Source organism: Drosophila novamexicana, unplaced genomic scaffold (assembly GCF_003285875.2).
Source record: "Drosophila novamexicana strain 15010-1031.04,08,12 unplaced genomic scaffold, DnovRS2.1 tig00000008-arrow-pilon, whole genome shotgun sequence".
Classification (NCBI taxonomy): domain Eukaryota; kingdom Metazoa; phylum Arthropoda; class Insecta; order Diptera; family Drosophilidae; genus Drosophila; species Drosophila novamexicana.
Genome location: NW_020824765.1, coordinates 4,274,752 through 4,288,182, shown reverse-complemented (window position 1 = coordinate 4,288,182; position 13,431 = coordinate 4,274,752). Strand labels below are relative to the sequence as shown.

The following is a 13,431-nucleotide window of genomic DNA, read 5'->3' as shown; positions in this document are numbered from 1 at the left end:
ATTGGTCCACCACCACAAATTATCGATAGTAAAATCAGCAGTGCTGTAAAACGTTTAGACAAATTAATATAATATAATCAACAGTTAGGCGCCAATTATTTCCATTTCTATCCGCTTTTTAAGATTTATTCTTTGTTTGTCAGCCCTGTATAACACAAGTTATTCGACATTCTGCGAACATCAACAACAACCTTTATAATAATTTCATAGTTTTTAGCCGGCTTGAAACGATTATCTCTCTATAAATACCATGGCAAAAAATGGCAACTATATTCTTATTAGATTGAGCAGAGTTGGAAAATTCGCCTGTGTCGGCAAAGCAGGTTGTGTAAAGTGCTTTTGTTATACGGAAGGGTTCTGCTGGGTGTTCGTGCCTTGAGCAAAAACGCAACCCTGGCATATATACTCTCCCGGCTTAAATGTCAACGCGTATTACGGTTTATTATGTAGCAAAATAATGGTTAAATTAAACAGACACTAATCGAAATAAGCTCCAGCATCATTTACTTAAACCAACAGCACAGGGTAAGTTGAATTTCTGAGGTGATACACGTATGCATACATATTTTGCGTTTGTGTCGTGCTTCATAGCATGAACAGCTGCTCCGCGCACCAGAGTTGTCATCCAGCGATACGGAAAATAAAGGGCTTAAATGAGCTGCAGTGCAACTCTGGTAGTGATGGTGCTCTTCTTTGTGTTATTATTGTAGACAAAGCCAAAATAAAATTGAGATTTGCCAAATAAATACATATTGGTACACTGAACGTGGAGTGAAAAGCGGATTTGCGTCGCAGTAAATAGCGTGTGAAACGTCGTAAATTGTATTTGGCTAAAAACCTAATGCGCGCTGTTGATTGGCGTCGCTCCAAATTAACCAAATTTATTGCTGAGCCACAGACGGAGTTCGACATAATGGACGACGAGGCATGCTTGACCGTTGAGAAAGAGCTCGACCGCGTTGTGAGCAAGTTGGAGCAACTGCACGAGATCGCTTCGGTCGAAATTGGAGACGTTGCGTCCCTTATGTCAGAGCTGGTCAACGTTTTGGGCAATGCGGAGCAGATGCTGGTTACCACGCTCAATGCTGGTACGCAAGTGAATGCGCCAGGCACGAGCAGCACAGACGATCCCATGGGCGATGGTGTGAACATGCAGGTGGAGACAGAGCCAGCAGCTCCACAACGTCTCACCGATAGCCAAATGGAAATAATCAGAGAAGCGATCTTAAAGTGCAATGATCGCGTGCAGAAGCTGTCGACGGAACATCGTGACTCGCATGGTTCCGTTTCGAAGATTGGGAAGGCCATCGATCGCAACTTTAGCTCGGACTTCAGCTCGACAATGCGCGTGGACGCGCTGCAGGACGAGGACAATCTAATGCTGCTAAACAAGGCCATCGCCAAACATTACTGCCGTCAGGGCATGGACGAGGTTGCCCGCACGCTAATCAAGGAATGTAAAATGAGCGAGAACGATGCCCAAGATGTGTTCGATTCGGAGCGCGAGTTCGCCGAAATCTACAGCATCTGGATACAGATACAGAAGCGCGAGCTGTCTGAAGCCCTCAAGTGGGCCATACGGCACTCGAGCCAGCTGATGGAGCGGCATTCGCTCATCGAGTTTCGGCTGCATCGTATGCGATTCATGCAGCTGGTTTCGTATGGCCTGGAGTCACAGCACGAAGCCATCGTGTACGCCAGGACCAACTTTCAAAAGTTTGCCGTGCGTTACGAGCATGAGATTGCCAACTTGATGGCCAGCTTTATATATCTGCCCGGTGGCCTTGAGAAAACGCCGTACAAGATCTTTCTAGCCCAGGAAATGTGGACCGAGCTATCGTTCACATTCCTCAAGGACGCTTGCCAGCTGTTGGGCATCAGCAAAAACTCGGCCCTCTCGGTGGTCGTAAACGCTGGCTGCACCGCGCTGCCTGCGCTGCTAAACATCAAGCAGGTAATGCAGTCGCGCCAGGTGCTTGGCATGTGGAATGGCTGCGACGAGCTGCCCATTGAGATCGATTTGCAGCCAGAGTTTCGGTTTCACTCTATCTTCGCCTGCCCGATTCTCAGGCAGCAAACAACTGAGGACAATCCACCGAAGAAGCTGACATGCGGCCATGTCATCTCGAACGACGCCCTGCACAAGCTGAGCAATGGGCACATCCTAAAGTGCCCCTACTGTCCCGTCGAACAGAATGCCGAGGAGGCCGTTCGTATTTACTTTTAAATGTAGACCCTAATAACAATTAATCATAATATCACATATACTATGTAATAAAATGTGAGCCTGCCTGTTGGTGCGCTTAAAGCAGTTCGAGCGTGGATCTGGAGCAGAAAGACGACAAAATAATTGGCTGACCGTGGGCGGATTAAGGTCTAGATTTTCGGCAGCTTTTCCTTAAATGTTATTTGCAATTGAGCGCGCATCTAGATTGTTTAGATAAATTTGCTAGGCCGAAGCGAACTACTTGAGCCGCAAGTCCATCAAAAAAAATATCCCATTAGTTCTTAATTACATGCATAATAAATAAACATTTGTCTCGAATACTTGTCTTTCACTATTTTCCATTTGCACATCGCTTGATTTCTACTCCAATGTCTGTCACTAGGCGCAGCCAAGAAAATTATTATATTGCGTCGCAAATTTCAGCCAAATCAAAAAAAAAAGGTATCTTTCGGTTGGGTTTTTGTTGTTGCTTTTAACCACTGTGCACTCAGGCGACAATTCGTGAGCAGCGTCCACTGTGCAGTCGGCCCGGCCGCTTCTGTCGAACCGGTTTCGGGTATTGTCGTGCCAGAGTCTCGAATTTTCATCGTGTCTGGCGTTTTGCCTGCAGTCAATTTTAGAGTTCGGTCGCAGACAGCTGATCTGTGGAAACGGTTAAGATAAACATATTAAAGTGGTCTGAATCTCTGTCTCTTTGCTGTTTAGTGGCAACGAACCCGAATTCGGCTCGCAGAACCGTCATTTAAGCTAATTCGAGTATACGATTCGTGATATATTGCGGCTAATAAAATGAAAAACGTTTTGGATGTCATGTCATTGCAGCAGCACGTGGAGACAAGCAAAGCACAAAACATGAAGCCCATTGATTATCGGTGAGTCAGTTGTGCAATTCGCGCTCCAATTTCCGACATACAACTCCATCCTTATCCTCGTATAAATATTCCAGCAAATCCACCAAACCAGGTCTCGTTCCGCTTTACATCTTCGAGTGTGCTGCCAAGCTGAAGATGAAGCCGCTGACAGCCGCATGCGCCGCCATTGTCTATCATCGCTTCTTCAAGGAGGTCAAGCCCAGCGACTACGACGAGTTCGTGAGTATCAGGTTGCCCCGCCATGGCGCACATACTCAAAATGTTTGTTTACAGCTGATAGCCGCCTCCTCGCTTTACTTGGCTGGGAAAATCAAAGATGACGACACGGTTAAAATCCGCGACGTCATCAACGTGGCATACAGCACACTGAACCGCGGTAGTGCTCCATTGGATCTGAACGATGAGTACTGGGCCATGCGCGACGCAATTGTCCAGGCCGAGCTGTTGATAACGCGTACCTTAAGCTTTGACCTGAACATTGAACTTGCGCACAAGGTAACACTTGCAATTCTTTGGCGCGCCAGTTAATCCATGCAATTTCTCTTTTTCCGCTTGCGCAGTATTTGCTTTACTACATGAAGACACTGCAGGATTGGGTGGGATCGGATGTGTGGAACTCTGTACCGATTGCCAAGACGGCCGCCTCGTACCTGCAGGACTTTCACCACAGTCCAAATATACTAAAGTACAAGCCCACGCACGTTGCCATTGGATGCCTGTCTCTGGCACTGCAAACGTATGGCGTGCAGGTGCCTCTGACCGACGAATCAGACGAGGCTTCGATGTGGTACAAGCCATTGGTCAAAGACTTTACCAGAGAGAATCAGTGGGAAATCATCGAGGATGTCATTGAAGTCTACAAGCACGAGGCGTCTCTTAAGGCCAACTGAACCAACCACGACCGCAACGCATCATTGTTATCAACAATTGGCAATTTTTGACCTACTCGCCATTCCTGCATGATTTTATTTATTCTCAGTCCAAACCAAAAATCATTTGTTCGAGACCTTTGGCTGCTCACTGAATTACTGAATATATAAACTTATTACAAGAAAATTCTGAACACATTAATGGCGATGTTTGTGCTTCTGCTTTTCCGACCGGTGGCGTCCTGGGGACACGCTGGTGCGTCGATTCGAACGTGAGCTGTAGGATGACGTTGCTGGCGACGGGGATTTGCGAGAGGTGCGACCTGAGCGCTCCGAGTGGCGCTTGGGCGAGTCCGACTGACTTCGTGACCGATTTCGCTTGGTAGACTTGCCACTGCGACTGCTCTCGCCACCGCTAAACGGCGAATGGGATCGCTTGCGACTGGCGCGTAAGCTGGGGCTGGAGCGGGAGCTGCTGCTGTAGTGAGCGCTAAGTGCATGCCTGGTGTCAGGACTCTCGCTGCGCTGTGAACTTCTCGATTTCGAGTGCATGTAGCTCAACGGTGAGTCTACAGAATCCGAAGGGGAATTCTGTGGGTGAAGCAGTTTAAATTAAGTAAGTTTGACTAACCTAAGGTTGTAGTAAGTGCTTGCACGATGACTTACCCGCTTGAGCAATCGTTTACGATAGTATGCCACTTGCTCGGAAAGTGTCCAGCCCGGTTCCAGGCGTCTCTTTCCGGACTCCAGTTCATCTTGATACTGCACGACTTTCACTTCAATTTCGCGCAGTTTTTGGCGACTCTCGTCGCTGAATTTTTGTGAGCTGTCGTCATCGCTATCATCATCCGAACTATAGAACTTTGGTGGATCTGGGGGATCCAACGTGTCCCACTTGCTTGTTGTTATGGCTTGGGCCTCAACCTGTTGTGGGTCAACCGTTTCCCATTTAGATGGAATAAAACCGGGCATTTTAGCCTGTGACTTGGAATCTGTTGGTCTTTGCACTTGCTCCATCGGCACACCATCCAAATCCTCATCCACTGAAAGTATTAATTACATATACAATCAACACTAACATATTTCTCAATACAAAGGCTTACAGGGCACGCCATCGATTTCGTCAAAATATTGTTCCCGCTTGGGTGTATCTCGTTGTTGCATGGCCACCGTTGACTCTGGTAGGACAAGCTTTAGAGCGCTCTTTAGCAGTGCAGCACCGTCGAGTGGCACACCATCCAAATCCTCGTCGTCTTTTTCCTCCCCAGAAAGTGGCGCACCGTCTATGTCCTCATCTAGAGCTTCCTCTGAGCGCGACTCATCTGCTTGGACCGGTGAGGTAGACTGCACTGCAAACTATTTACCCGCTATGAATATTATCTTGTCAACATATACATCGCTATACATACCTGTCGACCCAAGAATATAGCGTGCAATTGGGATAAGAAATCCTTTGGGTAAATTGTCCACTCCTCCCATGTGCGTATCACGTTACACACTCTAGTCTTGAAGCCCTCAGCTTTCAGTCGGCTCTCAATAGCCAAATAATAAGTGTGAAGGCTCTCAAATATGTCCACCAATTGCTTTTCCACGCTGTAAGCAAGCCAATCAGTGAAGGCTACAGATGAACTCACATAAACTTACGATTTACGAAAGAAAGATGCGTTTGACACCTTCACAGTGCAGTTGTGCAATATATCGGAGACAAGATATAGCCGCGCAATCTTCTTTGAAGCCAGCGTCTTTGGATTTGCCAACGACTCGGCAATGCACTCGCAAATCTCATCGGCGGCATCAGCATGCTCAATGCAAAATATCATTGCGTCACCGATGCGTGCGCGCTCTGGTGTCAAAGCCCGTATCAGGTCTTCCAGTCGATCACGTTGCCTGCCATTCAAGATACGATTTATAAATAAACAAGTTTGTGGATATAAACAAAATGATTTACGCGTTCGATAAGGCGCCTTTATGGACCACAGGTGCATCTGGGTCGACGACCAACTCATCAGGCATGCCTTGGGTGTAGAAATTAGCCACAGGAGGTTTCCAGACAGGCCCGTCCTTAAACATGCGAAACTGTTGCTCCCGCCACTCGCTCGGTGTGTCGCCCTGCAACAGCGAGAAGAGCTTCCAGCGGTAATATATATGCGCTGGACTTTCGTTGTCGAAGAGAAACGAAAAAATGGGATTTTCCATTTCGCGACTCATGATCAGCGCTTCGAACATAGGACCCTCTCGTATTACGAACTCGATCATGCGATGTATGATATTCAGAACAGATCTAAAATGCAGACATACATATGTGAACCAATCTAATTAAATGCATTCCAAGAAACCATACTTCTCCGTTGGTATAAAGACTTTTACAATGGATTTGCTCAGAACCTACAAATTAAACACATTAAATATATTAATGCTCTTGTGGATAAGATGGGTGACTCACTCTTTCCATATTCTCCTTGTCCTCAATAGAATCGTAATCCTTGTAGTTCTTCTTGGGCAATGTATTTGCCTCGCTAGGCGGCGGCTGAGCATTAAAAGGCAGACCCGAGGGAGGTGGCGGCAATGTTAGTTCTAACAGGGCTTGCGGTGCGAAAATTGGTGTATTCATGATGGGTACCGTTTTACCCCAGCCCAAACGCATTTCATAGCCCATTATATAGCGTCCGTTTAGAGTGCGTAGCGCCCGCTCGGCGTCCTTGCGGCTCATGTATGCTACAAAGCCACAATTTCGGCCACGTTGCTTCTCTTCCTCAGAACGTGGCCACATGATCTTGATGCTGGCTAGCGGACCATAGCGACCAAAGATTTCCATTAACTGCTGCTCGGAAATCTTGGGATTTAAATTGCCCAAATACAGGTTCGTTGTGTTCGGATCGCCAGTGTCAAATGAACCCCCAGCATCTCGAGCGTTGCTCGCCTGCTGTGAAGTGCTCGGAGCTTGTGGCTCTGGCTTTTGCTGCTGTGAAACTGGAGCACTCGCTACTGCCATATGCTTGTACTTGTGTCGCTCTTCACGTTCTTCTTGTATTCTATAAATATATGAAGGACACGTTACACACACAGGTGGTAATTTAATGAAATTGCCACTGTCTTACTGTCTCAATTCCTCCTTGAACAGCTCCAAGTTGCTCTTCTTTTTCTCCTGATTCTTCTTTTTCAGCGGTGTTGGATCTTTCTTAAGATCAGAGGCCAACAGCTTAGCATAGTCCTCCGCCTTCTCGGAGGCACTCTTATCAAGCTTGGAGCCCGGCTTGTACAGTTTGCCCTTTTCGCTTTTGTCCTCTCGCCTGGAGCCCGCATCGTATGTGCCAGCCTTCACCCACACTTTCGAAGAGGCTGTGGGCGTTTCTTGAAACGTCTCAACAAACTCTTTAAACGCCTGAACATAATAAATGCATAGTTATTACAAAACGAATCAAATATAATGCGTTATTAAACTCACATGTGCCGCCGCGGCCTCATCCTCCTTCTTCTTCTGCTCCTCTAATTCTTTTTTGGACTAAAACAATTGTTATTGTTTATTCTAAGGCATAATATTTATATTCTAAGAACTCACCAATTGCCGCTTGGAAAATGTGCCGACCGTAAAGGCCTCCAGCTTTTTTTCGCTAATGCGCTAAATAGATAAACGTATAATACTCGCTCGCAATTTGTTTATTTATCAGTTTTACCTTCATGCTGTTATGCTGTGTGCTTTTTAATTTTTAACATTTATGTTCTTATTTTTAGAAATACAATTTTCTTCTCGGAAATTTTATCGATATCGCCTGCAAACATATATCGATAACTCTGATATTGTTTGCATTTCATTCATGCGCATCATGCATAAGACGAAAGTCGACGTTGCATGAAACGACTTTTGATGTATTTCAAATCTTTTTTCTCAATAGAAAGTATCCACAATCCAAAGTATTCCAAATCTAAATTAACTTAAGTAATCAACACAATGTGCTTTAATTTCAATAAATATTAGAAAACAAAGGAACCCCATCAATAGGAACTCAAAACTTAGTATACCAACTGAGCTTATATGATAATATTATATCATTATAATAATATAATAGAATAGTTAATTCGCTATATATATAAATAAAGTTTTCTGCATATTAGCAATTATTTAAATTTAATTCAAATACTCTTATAGCAACAAACGAATAACTGAGAGTATCGATATCGTCGTTATCACACATTTGATGACAATATCGTAAATTCTGATGTGAAATATCGATATATTGATATGAAGTCAACATCCCTAATCACAATTAAGTTAATAATTTTTGTACAACAAAATAGACTGTGGTCGCTAACTGCCAGTCCACGCAGACAGATCTCATTTGCTGGGCAAGGCGTTAAGAGCCTTTGAATAAGCTGCTAAAATGGAACCACAAATTTGTCGGCTATGCTTGCGTGGTTGTGGCTCCCAGATGTGTCTTCAAATCTTTAGCAGCGATGCAGGTGCAGAAGGTAACGTGCCAAATGTTGCGGAAGTTCTGCGCCAGCATTTTTGGTTTGAGGTGAGCCAAGTGATAAACGCACACATTGACATTTATTCACATACTCGATCATTCTTCTTGCAGGTATTACCGAACGATGCAATATCGAAAGTTGTGTGCAATGTGTGCTGGACGCAGGTGTCTGAGTTTCATCAGTTCTACGTGTCCATACAAGAGGCTCAGGTGATTTATGCCAATGCGCCGAAGTTCAAACAGGATCCTGATCCGGATATGATGAGCTCGTCGTGGCCAGAGGAGGTAATGATGCCGGCCGAAGAGCTCACAGTGGATGGCGGCACAAATAACGATTATACCAGCACACAACTTAGCGTAAATCCCTTAGATGAACTAGACCTGGAAATGTCAACATATGCGCATGTTAATCCCGAAAGCAAACTAGACATTAAACTAGAGAGACTCACGCCAGACGAGTTCGTCAACCAATTGGACGATGTTGATATTATCGTTACACGAAGCGGGCGCAAGCGGAAACGTGACACCGAAACGAGTGATAAGTTGAGGACAGTCAAAGTGAAAAAGGTCGGACAAGCCAAAGGGCATGAGAAGCGGAAATCCACGACAAAAAGGACATTCAGGAAACAGCAATGGCCCCCATTTTGTAAACAGGACGAGGACTTAATAAAACGTTATATTGTAATGGGCTGTGAACTGTGCATTTTCCTGGCAGATGATTTCGACGGCATTCGAGATCATTTTAAGGACAAACACCCAAACGAGCGCCCCTACGTCAAATGTTGCGGTCGCAAGTTGAATAAACGCTGCCTAATTGTCGAGCATGCAAGGCGTCACGAGAATCCGGAATACATCAAGTAAATTGATGCATATCAAATGTACCAACATATTTATATGTCCTACTTATATGTTTGGTTTTCAGATGCAACGACTGCGGAAAGGTGTTTGCCAATTCGAGCGTATTACGCGCGCATTGGCTGGTGCACCATGTGCCTGACGAGGAATGTGATTTCCAGTGCGAAGAGTGCGGCAAGCGTTTCTCCCGGCGCAATCTCCTGGAATTGCACAAGGGTTCGCATGTGCCAGCCAGCGAGCGGAAGTTCGTCTGTCCAGAGTGTCCCAAACATAATGCGTGCGTAACCGGCTATATTACTAAAGAAAAGCTCCAAATAAAACACACATCTATTTCCAGATTTGCCACCGAGTACCACATGCAGGTTCACATAAGTATGCAGCACCGCAAGGCAGCCAACGTGTGCCATGTGTGCGGAAAAGAAATCAAGGATAAGGCTGTCTTCGAGAAGCACGTCCGGCTGCATTTTGAAGAAAGCGGGCCGCGCATCAAATGCCCTCGACCAGACTGCGAGAGCTGGCTCAAAGATGAGGATAATTTGAAACAGCATTTAAGGCGCCATAACGACGAGGGTAAATCGTTCATTTGCTCAGAATGTGGCAAGAGCTGTAAGAACTCGCGCGCCCTCATAGGACACAAGCGCTATTCGCACTCGAATACGATATACACATGCGAACAGTGCGGTAAAACTTTCAAAAAGGATATTAGCCTTAAGGTTTTATATTTCAATTACCTGCGTATATATGCATATATTAATAATATCTACATTTCAGGAGCACATGGCTCAGCATACTGGCGAACCGCTTTATAAATGCCCCTTTTGCCCGCGGACCTTTAACTCAAATGCTAATATGCACTCCCACAAAAAGCGTATGCATCCAAATGAGTGGGATCACTGGCGTAAAACAAAAACGGGTAGCTCCCAAAAGGTGCTACCCAGTGCCCAGGTGTCGCAAATGTTCAGAGAAGATTCTGAAACGTTCGCGATTCCGAATATTTCAAATGTATTTTAATGCACCTAGTTACCTTCCCCTACCTAATGTATATATATTTTCCCTAAGTGTAGAAATATATGTACGTATGTATAATTGTTTACAAAACCAATGAATATAATTGAGATTCGAGATTCCTTGTGAAACTAAATAATGGAATACAAATACAATACAAGGGGAAGCCCAGAGAGCAAAAGCACTGAAATATTTTACATAAATTCTTTCTACAAATTATGGACATTCTACATAAAATACATTGTGCTACGATAATTATGGAACGCATCCTCTATAGTCTAATAAATGAATTTATTTATTTTTGTTTTTATTTGAAATTCAAAAATATCGATTCGATTTGTGCACATATCGATAGGTCCACTTGTGACGTAGGCGCTGCGCAAATTAATATTCGAACTATCGTGCACAACCTCATAGCGCTTGTAACTCTTAAAACAAACAGCTACGTCAACAACGTTAAAATGAATGTAAGTTTTATTAATTACATCGCAAAATTGCTAATTGCTTAAATATTGGGCGCTACAATTATATAACTTTTACATGTTTCTTTTGACTCACCTGTTCATGTTTAAAATCAGGAATCGGAGATACCAATTGACATCCATACGCTAAAGCTTCAGGATTGGCTTATAAGCAGACGTATTGTTCCAAAGAATGTTCAGGCTCCGATCAAGGATATCCATTCAAAAATCAGCAACGCTCTACATGATATGCCCGCCAATGATCAATTAATTAAATTGTTATCTGGTTCCAGTAGGTTTCCAGATTGGTATACAAGTTTCCTTCGCAACTAATCGTCGTAACTTTATTGCAGATATAAACTATCTGCATGTTAAGGAGATAATCGAAATACTTAAGCAAACGGAAAAGGACACGAAGAGCGTCTTTGGCACCTATGGCAGTCAGCGCATGAAAGACTGGCAGGAAGTCTGCCGCCTGTACGAGAAGAATGCCACATACCTCGCGGAGACGGCGCAAATATTCGTGCGCAATGTGAACTATGAAATTCCCGGAGTGCGGAAGCAAATGATCAAACTGGAACAGCAAACGGATGATTGCTTAAAGCGAGCCCACGACCTGCACAAACCAGAGGCACAGCTTCTGTCCGAGCACGCCGCCTTGTTGGAGCAGCTGGGCGTTAAAGGTGATAACCTACATGCTGAATTCATAGAAGTGCTGGCAGGTCTGCCAGACCTGTACGCAAAGTCCTTGCGAAACATTGGAAGAGTGCAAGCTGGTATTGATTTATACGCTGAATTTAGCGGACAGCAGCAATGTTTGCCTATTCTGCGCCATTTAGTGGAGCACGGAAACACAACAGTTTATCAGTACATCCACAAAGAAGCCCCTCTTGCTATTGAGGAGCCGGAGGTGCGGCTTAACTTTAGCGGCTCCAGCACGAGTAAAGAAAACGATGGCAATGAAATAGACTTTGGCACGGATGACAACGGCGGCACATCCTCGACAGTCTCCGCAGAGATTATTGACTACGGAGACTTTCAGGAAACGGATGGCGGCAACATAGACTGGGGCATTGAAAGCGCGCCCACAGATGCGGTTGAGATTAATTTTGATATACCCGTCGAAGAGTACGGCATTGTAGTCGAGGGCACTGGCATGGACGGTGGAACTGCCAAAGGTCTGCATTCAGAATAATGTGTTGTTCCCTTTTTTAAAATATGGATTGCATCTTTCAGGTGATCAGGCCTATACGCTACTAGATTCGCCCAATTATCGCGAGCGTTTTCTGGACGAAATACACGAGTTGGAGGCATTTTTGCAAATGCGTCTCTATGAGCTCAATCATTTGGAGTCGTCCAATAATATCATGTTCTCACTGATGGACAACATTTCTACGCATGACAGCGAGAGTATTGGCAAAATATTGGCCGACGTTGTGAAGATCATTCAGCAGACCTCCGATGAGCAGACGAGTCATCTTTTCCAACTTAAACATTCGCCAAAGTACGCCGACCTGCTGACCAGCAAGCTGCAGCAGATGACAAAGGCTGTGGACAAGCTGCGCACAACACGGGAGGTGCTGAAAAAGCGTGCCGTGGAATTACGGGAGGAGCGTCAAAAATTGAATCCCGTTTTAGATGAGCTGATTGAGCAAACCCGGACCCTGCAAGCATTTATTGAAAAGGATATTTCAAAACGTTACAAGAATCGCGTTGTAAATCTTATCGGCGGCGTAAACTAGATAAATATATCTAAATTTTTATTCAAATAGATACGTTTGGGAATGTATGAAAAGTGCAAATAAATTGTTGAAATTTCAATATGGACTTTCTATATATAACGCTAGCAAGTAAAGTTGAATTATTTTAAAATCAGGTATCCTTTTATTTTCCTCCATGAAGTTTGATTAGCTTGACTTTTGTACAAATTTCCATTAGACTTACAAAATGGTATTGCTAGTCTAAGATTTTGTGATCGATTGGAATAACATTGTTCAAAAGTATTTTTTTAAAAGAATTTTATTTATTTTTATTTTGCTATTTTTATTAAATATACAAATTTTATTTATATTTTTTGTGTGTGTTTTAATTTGTTTTTATTTATTTTTTTGTTGTTTGTTTTGTTTTTTGTTTGTTTCTTATTTTTGTATCCAGAATACAAATCTAATTTAATGTAGTTGTTGGTTGCTTTTTTGTTCATAAAAGTAGCCTTACACTTGTATCGTTTTAAACTTTCACTTATGTAATGTTTCTTAGCTGAATTGAATACACAATTTGTAAACAAGAACAACGCTATAATTAATATGATTAACTTAGGGGGGCGGGGGGGTCTGAAAAAATATTAAGGAAATACATACATACCAATAAACATGTTTTAGTTGCGTTTGGAAGCGAAGGAAGTAAGGAGATTTGGATGTGTGCTTACAATTTATACAAACAAAGTTGTATTCAATAGTTTGCGCCCAAAAGATTTGAACAAATACATTTGCATATGCAACTATTGACGGGGAGATAGAGGGGCATACAGCATATAGTAGTATGCACTTTTAATTTAATTATATAATTACACAAGTTTTGGGTGTAAAAAGCCACAAAATGGATATACATTTAGACTTAGGCACTAATCTAACAAAAATGTGGGCTCAATCGCATTTTAGGTCATGTTAATCAAAT

General features: G+C 43.6%; 5 protein-coding genes across 7 annotated transcripts; 4 read left to right on the top strand and 1 right to left on the bottom strand.

The window, feature by feature from the left end:
* Window positions 1–384: 384 nt before the first annotated feature.
* Window positions 385–4,155, top strand: LOC115765677 (cyclin-Q). 3 transcript variants are annotated; one of them, XM_030709529.1, is made up of 5 exons: window positions 385–525; window positions 3,050–3,099; window positions 3,174–3,318; window positions 3,373–3,594; window positions 3,660–4,155. In XM_030709529.1, the coding sequence occupies exons 2-5, from the start codon at window positions 3,080–3,082 to the stop codon at window positions 3,987–3,989; spliced, it is 717 nt and encodes a 238-aa protein (XP_030565389.1). In that variant the 5' UTR covers window positions 385–525; window positions 3,050–3,079; the 3' UTR covers window positions 3,990–4,155. The 3 variants fall into 3 exon arrangements, with proteins under 3 accessions (XP_030565389.1, XP_030565302.1, XP_030565231.1); XM_030709442.1 differs by having other exon boundaries at window positions 386–525; window positions 2,933–3,099; XM_030709371.1 differs by lacking the exon at window positions 385–525 and having other exon boundaries at window positions 2,844–3,099.
* On the top strand, window positions 658–2,545 carry LOC115765580 (E3 ubiquitin-protein transferase RMND5A). The gene has a single exon (XM_030709264.1). It carries the CDS (start codon window positions 842–844, stop codon window positions 2,225–2,227), a length of 1,386 nt encoding a protein of 461 aa, XP_030565124.1. The 5' UTR covers window positions 658–841; the 3' UTR covers window positions 2,228–2,545.
* On the bottom strand, window positions 4,151–7,725 carry LOC115765500 (U2 snRNP-associated SURP motif-containing protein). Its single transcript, XM_030709148.1, has 12 exons — window positions 7,643–7,725; window positions 7,528–7,587; window positions 7,414–7,470; window positions 7,067–7,350; window positions 6,412–7,000; window positions 6,310–6,353; window positions 5,917–6,249; window positions 5,613–5,855; window positions 5,378–5,561; window positions 5,072–5,324; window positions 4,635–5,011; window positions 4,151–4,559 (listed from the first exon to the last, which is right to left on the bottom strand). The coding sequence occupies exons 1-12, from the start codon at window positions 7,646–7,648 to the stop codon at window positions 4,167–4,169; spliced, it is 2,823 nt and encodes a 940-aa protein (XP_030565008.1). The 5' UTR covers window positions 7,649–7,725; the 3' UTR covers window positions 4,151–4,166.
* A 495-nt stretch (window positions 7,726–8,220) lies between these two features.
* On the top strand, window positions 8,221–10,484 carry LOC115758245 (transcription factor grauzone). The gene is made up of 5 exons (XM_030698804.1): window positions 8,221–8,485; window positions 8,549–9,294; window positions 9,360–9,569; window positions 9,630–10,005; window positions 10,064–10,484. Exons 1-5 carry the CDS (start codon window positions 8,348–8,350, stop codon window positions 10,301–10,303), a joined length of 1,710 nt encoding a protein of 569 aa, XP_030554664.1. The 5' UTR covers window positions 8,221–8,347; the 3' UTR covers window positions 10,304–10,484.
* A 190-nt stretch (window positions 10,485–10,674) lies between these two features.
* Window positions 10,675–12,579, top strand: LOC115758235 (CDK5RAP3-like protein). The gene is made up of 4 exons (XM_030698793.1): window positions 10,675–10,764; window positions 10,876–11,050; window positions 11,112–11,936; window positions 11,995–12,579. Exons 1-4 carry the CDS (start codon window positions 10,759–10,761, stop codon window positions 12,498–12,500), a joined length of 1,512 nt encoding a protein of 503 aa, XP_030554653.1. The 5' UTR covers window positions 10,675–10,758; the 3' UTR covers window positions 12,501–12,579.
* Window positions 12,580–13,431: the final 852 nt, after the last annotated feature.